This window comes from Otolemur garnettii, unplaced genomic scaffold (assembly GCF_000181295.1).
Source record: "Otolemur garnettii isolate 467f Iridium unplaced genomic scaffold, OtoGar3 scaffold00057, whole genome shotgun sequence".
Lineage (NCBI taxonomy): Eukaryota > Metazoa > Chordata > Mammalia > Primates > Galagidae > Otolemur > Otolemur garnettii.
Window position 1 is genome coordinate 10,150,195 of NW_003852452.1, and position 10,995 is coordinate 10,161,189.

The following is a 10,995-nucleotide window of genomic DNA, read 5'->3' on the forward strand; positions in this document are numbered from 1 at the left end:
AGGGTGACATAGTGAGCTTCTGTCTCAAAGAAAAAAGTCTTGGTAAGGTGGCAGGAGATCACTGCTCATATCACTGTATCTTGAGATTTAAGTTTTAGTCTTGGCACTATCATTAAATAAGGCTTCAAATTGTGCCTAAGATTTCAGTATTTTACTTTCCTATTCCGTGATCAGGGATCAGGAAAATATTAACATAATAAAATATAATGAATGAGTTGGCTAGGTCAATCAGAAAAGTATTCTGTGCTAAAAATTGGGAAAATGCTTGCATAAACAAAGTTAAATAGCTCTTATCTATAGTATTTCTCAAAGCCCTTGATAAAGCAACAGTAGCATTTATTGTGGCAGTATGTTGTACTTTGCAAATTTAGATATATAAAAAATCCAAAAAGTTTTATATATACATATGGATATTTTCTAGAATGCCAAGCCACTATAGTGAATCTGAAGGATTTCAGAGCAGAACAAGGAAAAAGTTATGACCACCTGGTGGCAGTAGGACACAACAAGCTTTCTTTGGGCAGCACTGTGACAGGTTTGCAGGCAGGGGAAGTTCCTCATAGGATCTTTAGGGCTACAGTGTGAGGGAGCCACTACTAAGAAAGGGAGGGGAGTAAGGGAATTCGTGGGGGAATGGACAGAGGATTTATGTGTCATGAGGTTGTTCAGCAGCAAGATGGGGAGTTTCTGGTTTAGAGAGCCCCAAAAGGCAACCACAGTTTGCGTCTTTTACAGTCTTGGGTTTTTTTATGGGTAAATAAATGTTGGGCATAGTCTGCAGGGCAGGCAAAGCAGGCAGGCTCTAGCTGGCTAAAAATAAGCTTACTTAGGCTATATTTAAAATAATTGGATGTGTGAAAAATCAAGTTTGACACTGACAGGCTTTTGACTAATGGTCCTGGTCTTCTGTGAAGAAGTAAACAACATAGGTCCCTACAGGCCATTTTTGTCATTTATGTAACAATAACACTGTTGTTAAGTGATCTCCCAGGTCAAAATTATTGTTACTGGGCAGCACCTGTGGCTCAGTGGGTAGGCGCTGGCCCCATATACCAAGTGTGCTGGGTTTGAGCCCGGCCCTGGCCAAATTGCAACAAAAAAATAGCTGGGCGTTGTGGAGGGTGCCTGTAATCCCAGCTACTCGGGAGGCTGAGGCAAGAGAATCACCTAACCCCAGGATTTGCTGTGAGCTGTGTGACGCCATGGCACTCTACCCAGGGCAATAAAGTAAGAGTTGCCACTATATATATATATATATATATATACATATATATATATATTGTTACTCTATCCCAAATATTTTAAACTCCTGCCATTTCAATGTCTACTTCTACCTACTTCCAGTAGCCACATGAAAATAGAAAAAGTGATTTGTTGCTTCAAATGCTGAAGTTGATTGAAGATTTTTCTTTATCATAAAGCATTGGTTCTCAAAATGTGGTTTGTATACCCTATGGCCTCAATTCTTTCAGGGTTGTGAACTGAACTAGTCACTTCCCCCCCCCCCCCCCCCCCACAATGCCAGGCTATTGTTTTGTTGCAGTTGTTGTTTAGTAGGCCCAGGATGGGTTTGAACGTGCCAGCCTCGATGTATGTGGCCAGAGCCATAACCACTGTGTGTAGGTGCCAAACCCTGCCTTAGCTTCTTGAGTAGCAGGGACTACAGGCACCCACAACGATACCCTGTTAATGTTTTTATATTTTTAATTTAGATGCTGTCTCACTCTTGCTCAGACTGCTTCATACTCCTGAGCTTAAGCAATCCAAACACCTCAGCCTGCCAGAGTGCTAGGATTACAGGCATAAGCCACCATGCCCGGCCTTTATTCTTTTAGTGAAGAACCACATTAGCCTCTCGAGTCTAAATTATTCTGATTTCAATGTCGACAGCTTGATAACAGGTAGAGGTCAGTTAGCACATTCATAAACTGGAAATTTTAATTGTCTACATGAAATCATGTTCAATATCATAATCACAACCACTGGTGGCATCAACGTCAGCACCATCATTATAATTAACATTTATTGAGTTCTTATTATGTGTGAGGCACCACAGGAAGGGTTGTGATATAATCATCTTGACTAAGCCTATGAAGTAGGTACCATCATTATGGCTACTTTACTCATGAAGAAACTGAATAAGGGAATGGGTTAAATGATGAAACTACGATTTGAACCCAAACAGTTTATCAGACTTACCTGTTATTAGTGGGCATCCATGGAAGAGTAATATACATATCTGAGGACAGTAAGTAAGGACAGCTTCTACAGCTCCATCGGTCAGATTTACACAATGTCCCATATGGATCTCCTATTTAAAAATAAAGGAAAGAAAATCACACTGACTAAGGACTCTGCCTTCAGGTATAGAAGGCATCACATGGTGGTGACTAGGAACTCTGCTGTCCTTCATACCAGGTTTTAGGAATCTTTACCAGAAGGAATGGAAAATTTTGGTGAGCAGTAAGGCTGAAAAAGCATTTGAAGACTGGTTCTCCACAAACTTCTTCAAGAAATTAATGCTTGTTTCTTCTTTTGTTTTTTTGAGACAAAGTCTTAAGCTGTCACCTTGGGTAGCGTGCCATGGTATCACAGCTTACAGCAACCTCAAACTCTTGGGCTTAAGCAATTCTCTTGCCTCAGCCTCCCAAGTAGCTAGGACTACAGGCGCCTGCCACAATGCCTGGCTATTGTTTTGGTTGTAGCTATCATTTTTGTTTGGCAGGCCCTAGGCTGGATTTAAACCTGCCAGCTCTAGCGTATGTGGCTGATGCCCTAGCTGCTGAGCTACAGGCGCAGAGCCAACACTTGTTTATTCTTGTAACAAATTAAAATCAATCCTGTGTGTTGACTAGACGTCTTCAGGCTATAAATGCCTTGAGGCATGGTTGAGGTTTTAGATTTTTAAAGGACAGACCCCCTATGTAATGTGTTTCTATGTAATATGTTTCTAAAATGTATGTGAACACTGATAAATAGTTCTCTGATTGTTAACATCAAAACAAAATGGTATTTTTAGGCTTAAAAAAAGAAAGAAAGAAAGAAAGAAAAGCTGAATGTAAGTATATCCTAGAATCCAGCAACTCCAGTTATATACTATTGAGAAACATGTGTACTGTGAAACAATTCATAAGTATGCCCATTGCAATATTATTTGTAATAGTACAGAAGTGAAGAATAAGTAAATAGTTTACTAATATAACAAATAAGATAAAACATTTGAAATGAAACATATCTACTTGCTTAGATATAAATTTCAAACATGTTAGTTCAGACCCTTTGGAAAACAGTATGGTAGTATCTTGTAAAGCTAAATAAGTACTTTTCTATATGACCTAGCAATTTTACTCCTCGTTATTTACCAAGGAAAAATGAAAATATATGTCCCCATAGAGATTTGCATGGAAGGAGAAATATTTGCCAAAAGCATGGCACTGCTATTATATTACAACAGTTATTATTACTAACTTTCATAATTCATTTAAAGTCTGCTTACTTCCAAAAAAGGATTTGATGTGGTTTATTGTTAAAAAGCACAGCTATATTAAACAAACTAACCACTATCAAATGGGAGAGGAAGAAATAAAAATCCTGGGATGGACGGTTTCCTGATGTATTCAGAAACAGGTTACAAGTGCTACACCAATCATTAAATTCAAAGGCTGAACACTAATTTAAGATCTTCTTAAATGGTTGTACAATGTGGCTATTAAGAAAAATAGGATAGCAAGAGAATTAGTAGTCCTGGTAGAAATATCATTCAGACATGAAATCCTAAAGAATATCCTATTCCTAAAGAATGTGCCGGTAAACTTTCACAATCTTCATCCATAATAAGACTATCCATAAATCTATTACAAGCTAAAGTTTCTGGGAAATAAAAACTTTCATTGGAAGTAAAATGATATTAAAATTTTTCATTTTAATCTAATTAATTTATTTTATATAGGGTTTCACTGTCACCCAGGCTGAAGTACAGTGGTGCAATAGCTCACAAGTCTCTAACCCTTGGGCTCGAGCCATCTTCTCACTGCAGCTTTTGGAGTAGCTGGGACTATGGATGTGTGCCACCACTTCCAGCTAATTTTTTGTAGAGAAGAGGTCTTGCGTGTTACCCAGGCTGGTCTTGAACTCCTGGCCTCAAGTGATCCTCCTGCCTTCCCCTCCCAAAGCACTGGGATTACAGGTGTGAGCCACTGCACTCATCTGAGTTTCTCTTTTAAAGTATATTTATTTTATGTCCTAACTTTACCAGTTTTCCTTTACTCTGGCAATAAAGAGGTAGAGGTGGAAAAAAAAAAAAAAGTAAAGAAAGACAAGAAAAGAAAAAAGGTCCATAAGATACCTAATTGATAAGGTACTGGTTGTCACTAGATTTAAAAACTAATTTCTGAGATGAATATTAAAATTTGATTACCAACATTTTTATTGTTATGTTTAAATTACCTCTATTTGCTTGGCACAAGGTCCACTAACAAGCGCAACCACACCACTGTCAGATACCTAAGCACAAGGAAAAAGAAACAGCCCATAAATAGAGATGATGGAAGTAGAATTTTCTGTAAGTAATCATTTAGACATAGTTGCATTGCCTCCCATTCAATAGCCGTGTGTTTTAGCCATACACACCTTCTACACTTGTTACTTAAAATAACTGAGGGGCACATGTAAAATTATATTGCAATTATTTAACCACCAAAAGCATGGGGTAGTCAAAAATTTTAACAAAAACTAAAATAATTCCTTTTTTTTTTTGGAAACAGTCTCACTTTGTTGCCATGGATAGAGTGTTATGGTGTCATCACAGCTCACAGCAACCTCAAATCTCTTGGGCTCAATTGATCCTCTTGCCTTAGCCTCCCGAGGAGAGTGTGTATCACTATCCAGCTAGCTTTTCTATTTTTAGTACAGATGGGGTCTGGCCCTTCCTCAGGCTGAGCTTGAACTCCTGAGCTCAAGCAATCCACCTGTCTCCGCCTCCCAGAGTGCTAAGATTATAGGTGTGAACTACTGCGCCCGCCTAATTATGTTCTTTTCATTGGTCATAGAGATACACTGGACAAGTACATTGTTCATATGTTTCAAGCCTGTATTTCATTTACCTGAGTAGCTGAAAAGTCGACACACTGCAAAAACGGGCAATTTTTTCCTAATGCATGTAAGGACACATCAGTAATACTTAAGCAGCCACCTAAATCAATGATCTTTAGCAGCCGGCAATTGAGTGCCAGAGCAAGGACTCCTTCATCAGTGAGACTGCAGCATCTTTTCAAGGACGCTTCTTGCAAGTATGAACAAGATGAAGCCACAGCTTTTATTCCTGGGGGAAAAGATATATTGATGAACTATATATGTTCATATGAGAACGTGACTGATTTTCACTTTAGCAATCACCAGTTGGATGTTACCTTTTTTCAAACTAGTCCATCTGTGAGAATATATTTACTTTCCAGTAATGCTGTCATTATACAAACTCTTGTGGAATTTTCTACACAGCTTGTAGTATTTGCAATTAATGGCAAGCCTTTATTGTTCACAGATAGATTTGCTTTTAGGAAACAGCCAACAATCATTTGGAACCAAATCAGTTGGTTAAACAAAAATTTTTAAGTAATAAAGTTAATGTTTTTGTGGACTCTAATGGGAAATCAAAAGTTAAATTGCCCAAATGGTTTAAGTAACGGTCTTCATGCTTATTGTTAGAAATCAATAGCTATACCTATGCATTCTTTCTTGCCCCACTTTGTCCTCAAACATGGATCTCTTTTCTACCACCACGCTCCTTCTCTGTTAGCCTGGACCAATCTTATATTTTCCTGAGGGTCAAAAAAAAAGAAGCCCTTAGATCCAACTGAACTGATAGAAACGCACATTGGAGACTGGTGCCTTACACTGTCCCACAAATAAGAGTCCTTTGGGGATCCTGGGCTTCAGTCATGGACAAACGCTACAGCACTGTTAACAGATACCTACACGGGCAGGTAAAATATACAAAAGGAAAACTGCTAAATTCATGGGTAGGTCACGTGTATGGCTTTCCATATCTTAAGAAATAGCATTTATTTATTTTTTTAAAGAGCTCTTTAAAAGAAAGAGTTATTTTATTTATCATTGCCCAGGGTGGAAGTTGTGATATAATAAGAAATAAAATTAGGTCTACCAGTCCCTGGTACAGAGCTCCTAAAATGCTTGGAATTTCCTGAATGACAGGAGTGTCTTCTGTTAATCATAACGAATCCTTTTTGATTATACCTGAGTTTATGCTCATGAGGTGATGGAGTAGGACCCTTAGCCTCAGAATGGTGTCATTCTCCAGGCACACCAAGTAAATAGAAGGTTAGAATTTTCAGTTCCATCCACTGACCTCTGGAAAGGGGAGATGGGAGTAAAGACTATAGAAGCTCTTGAAAAAGATTTGATGAACTTTCTTCAAATGCTAGGAGGTGGTATACCCCCAGCACTGTGGGGACAGAAGCTCCTGACCTTGAGACCCTTCCAGACCTTACCCTGTGTATTCTTCATCTGGCTGTTCATCTGGAGTCTTTAAATTCTTTTATAATAAACTGGCAAATCTAAGTGTTCCCTTGAGTTCTGTGAGCCATTCTGCCAAATTACTGAACCCAAGAGGAGGTAGTGGGAATGCTCGCTTTACAGCTGACCAGTGATTGGTACTAGAGGCCCAAACTTGTTATGGACATCTGAAGAAGGGAAAGTCTTGTAAGACTCTTGTCGGTATGAGCCCTTAACTTGTGGTATCTGATGCTCACGCCAAGTAGTGTCAGAACTGAATTAAATTGTAGGACACCCAGACTGTGTTCTGAGAGTTAGAGAACTGCTTAGCGTGGAAAAAACCCACACTTACTTTCCGAAGTGTTGTATGAGTATAGAAAAATGCTGCATTTTTGGGAGAAGTTCCTTCTAGTGAGTTATAATTTATGCAAACATTTGAAAACTTGTGCTTTTTTGCAATATTATGAATATCTTAATTTGCTAACTAAGATGAGTGCAAAATGTACCCAACTACCTACAAAATTTTCCAAAAATCTACTTAGCCAAATAAGTCCCTCTTTCCTTTATTTATGTATTATAAATCCTATATTGAAAGAAATGGTCTAAAGAGAAAAAAAGAAGTAAAAAATGCACTAATTCATGTAACAGTGACAATGAAAAATGCAATTTGTCTGGCTATAAAAAACTATGCATTGTATAGACTAATAGGAAAGTGCTTATAAATTTAATCTCATGATCAATTCTATTGCAATATGGCATCAAAAAACTCTTAACAAAATATGAACTGGTCATTTCTTATTCTACTGTACCAGACAAAATATTTAAAATATAGATGCATGCATCCATGTTTATTTTAAATATGCTTAAAATACAAGGTAGTGACTTACCCAATGTATTTCTTAATTTTTAGCACTGATTATAAGTAAGAATTCTATTTTGGATTATTTTTTTTTTTTTTTTTTTTTTGAGACAGGGCCTCAAGTTATCCCCCTGGGCAGAGTGCCGTGGCATTACAGCTCACAGCAACCTCCAACTCCTGGGCTCAAGCGAGTCTCCTGCCTCCACCTCCCAAGTAGCTGGGACCACAGGCGCCCGCCACAACGCCCGGCTATTTTTTGGTTGCAGCCATCATTGTTGTTTGGCGGGTCCGGGCTGGGGATTCGAACCCGCCACCTTAGGTGTACGTGGCTACCGCCTTAGCCGGTTGAGCTATAGGCGCCGAGCCTGGATTATTTTTCTTTTCTGAATATTTTTGACCCATTTTTCCCTGTTTGCTCCACAATTATACCAGATGTTGAACAGTAATTTGCCAATTTATTCAGTGTTAATAAGCATACCTTCTGAAGTTATGGAAACTCTATTTCCTTTTGAGGAATTTAAATTTAATGTCTTCAGTTTTTTGCAGTTACACAGGTGCAGAAGAGCAGTATCTGAAATATCACAGCTCCGCAGATCTAGAGTTTGCACTTCAGGATGTAAAATCTGTAACATACACGATTCTGAAAAATTAACTTTTTCTATAAATATAAATATGCATTACATATTCAGTGTTCTGGTGGTCATAACAGACAAGTAGCTGATACAAAATACAGCAAAGAATGTGGAAACACAATCCATATGGAGACAGAGAAATAAAGCAGGAGAAAACTAAGTGTACCTCCAGCTGGAGATGCAGCTTTCAGTGCCCCCAAAGTCCCTGTTGGGACATCAAGCACTGTTTAGATAGCTGGTGCAGAGTAAGGACCCCTAACCTGAGAAGCATAACCAAGGCAATAATTATCTTCTGGTAGTTCTGACTGTCACTAGAGACTACCTCTGTGCCTCTTTGCTCAGCAGGTATGAGTGTTCTGGTGTACTAACTGCTCACAAAATGTATTGCTTATCTAGAACATTCACCTTCTACATCATCATTTTGGGGAGCTAGCATAAACCCAGTATTATTAAGCATTTTCTTGAGGCCAACAAATAACAGATTAATTTCTAAGCATTCTTAGCTCTTTCCTGTAGCTATTTTTCTTTCATTTTATTTTTTTTTCCAAAATAGAAATGACTTTACTTTTCTGCATATAAAAATAATATATTATTATTGTAAACATTCAGACAATATAAAAAAATTATATAATAAGAATAACTATTTCCTTGCTTACCAGGAAGGATCCTAATTGTCATATACATTATGTTATTTATAATAATATTCACTCTGTTTCTCTTATATATACACACACACACCCTGAAGGATTGGTCATTGCCATTTTATAAATGATGGAATTGAGGCCCCAAGAACTTAAAACTTAAGTAGCCAACATAATGGGAGGTGGTGGGCCCTAAGGGGAGATGCACCATACCCCAACAACGACCCCCTCCCCTCTCCTCTCGTGAAGAGAAAATAAAAAGCAAGAAGTAAGAAGGGTGAGATAATGGGGCAAGGATTGGGCAAACAGGATGAGGCCGCCTCTGGGGTGCCACTGACATCACTAAGATCTAGTTCTTAGGTCTTCTTTTTAAAAATAATTTTTGGTAAGCTAGCTAGTAAACCAGTCATCACTAGTAACCCCAAGTGCCACAAAACTGCTTTTGTATGTACGGGATTGTGAAACCCAGTAGCCTGCTTTGCTTGTTCACCAAAAACTATTTTTAGCTACATATGTTAACCTATATAAAGTCTGTCCTGAAGCTGGAAGCTGCTGCCCCTCCTGATTTTCCATCAGACAGTAGCCAGCAAATAGACTCCTGTTGGCCTTCTCAATTTGTCTGGTGGTCTTATCTTGGTACCATAACAAAACAACACAGCCAAAAGGAAGAGAGTTAGGTTTAGAACCCACATCTTTTTAATTTCAAAGACTGTGTTTTTAGCTACAACTAAAATCACCTATGACACCAATACCCACAGGTAAGTTACATTAGTTTTGCTGTTTGAATTTTTACGAAGACCCTTTGAAGAAAAGCAGGATCAGATTGTATGTAAGATGAGCACTTCCTTTTAGTGTGTAACTTTGTGACTCAGTCTGTACAAAAACAAAGTATGTAAACAAAACATGTGTACCCTAGAATCCAAAATTAAAAAGAGATAAGTACTGTTTATAAAATCAATTGATTATGATTATATACTACTGTTTTATGAAAGTGCTATAATTTAGTAAATGCATCCTATACTGGCAAACATTCAAGCTGAACATTTAGGTCACTTTAGGAAGGCAATATAGTGGCATGATCAAGAACATGGGCCCTAGGGAGGCTGACTGCCTGAGTCTGAACTCTGTAACTGAGACCACACTGTTTTCTCTTTCTGCTGCAGTAGCCCCATTATTAAAACAGAGAAAATATATTATGAGAAATAAAGGCATCTTATTTATAATATGTGCTATACATAACTACATTTATTATTATAAATGATATTATGATGAACATACCTGTGTGCTTTTTTGACTATAATTTTCCTGAGATTTCTAACAGAAGTAAATTGTCAAATCAGTAATAAGAAAATTTTTAGGAATTTTGATAGTTAATGCCAAACTCTCCATCTAAAAGCTCTTTTTATCAATTAACACTCTCATCAGCAGTGAATAAAAGTGACAGTATCTCCACACTATTGCCAGCACTGGGTATTATTTTTTTAAGTCTCTGCCAAACTGAAAGGCAAACTACCATTTTCATTACTAGTGAGGATAAATATCTTTTTATGTTATTGATGATTTTGTATTTTTCCCTTTGAATATTTCCTGATTTTTCTGTTTTTTATTTGGTTATTTTTTCTTATTGGTTTGTAGGGATTCTTTTTGTTTGTTTGTTTTAAACAGCGTCTCACTCTGTCACCGTGGGTAGAGTACTGTGGTATCACTGCTCACAGCAACCTCAAACTCTTGGGCTCAAGTGATCCTCTTGCCTCAGCCTCTTGAGTAGCTGAGACTACAGGCGGCCACCACCATGCTGGGCTAGATTTTCTATTTTTAGTAGAGATGGGTCCTTGTTCTTGCTTAGGCTGGTCTTAAAGTCCTGAGCTCAGGCAATCCACCCACATGGGCCTCCCAGAGGGCTAGGATTATAGGTGTGAGCCACCGTGCCCAGCCCTGTATCACCTTTAATAACAAGCAGGACTACTGTCTGTCTATAAAGCCCACCTGTATTAGTTTTGTAGGGCTGCTATAGCAAAGTACCACTAACTGGATGGCTTAAAACTACAGATATTTATTCTCTCATGGCTGCGGAGGCTAAAAGTCCCAAAGTAAGGTGCTGACAGGGTAGATTCCTTCTGATGACTCTGAAGGAGAAGCTGTTCCATGCTCTCTCGTAGCTTCTGGTAACGACTGGCAGAAGCAGTCCTTAACATTCCTTGACTGTGGATGCATCATTCCAATCTTGCCTCCATCTTCAGACAGTGTTCTCCCAGTATTGCTGTGTCTCCTCGTGGCCCTCTCATGATACCAGTTATATTGGATTAGGGGCCCTTTCTACTCCAGTATGACTTCACAGTTACTAATTATATTT

At 38.3% G+C, this 10,995-nt stretch overlaps 1 protein-coding gene across 1 annotated transcript in view; it reads right to left on the minus strand.

The window, feature by feature from the left end:
• Positions 1 to 10,995, minus strand: part of AMN1 (antagonist of mitotic exit network 1 homolog) — a 26,920-nt gene that overhangs the window by 655 nt on the left and 15,270 nt on the right. The window contains exons 3-6 of the mRNA XM_012806766.2: positions 7,848 to 7,992; positions 5,103 to 5,320; positions 4,447 to 4,503; positions 2,200 to 2,311 (exon numbers count right to left, since the gene is read on the minus strand). Of these exons, the coding sequence (XP_012662220.2) occupies positions 2,200 to 2,311; positions 4,447 to 4,503; positions 5,103 to 5,320; positions 7,848 to 7,992 (532 nt within the window). The remainder of the gene's footprint in view (positions 1 to 2,199; positions 2,312 to 4,446; positions 4,504 to 5,102; positions 5,321 to 7,847; positions 7,993 to 10,995) is intronic.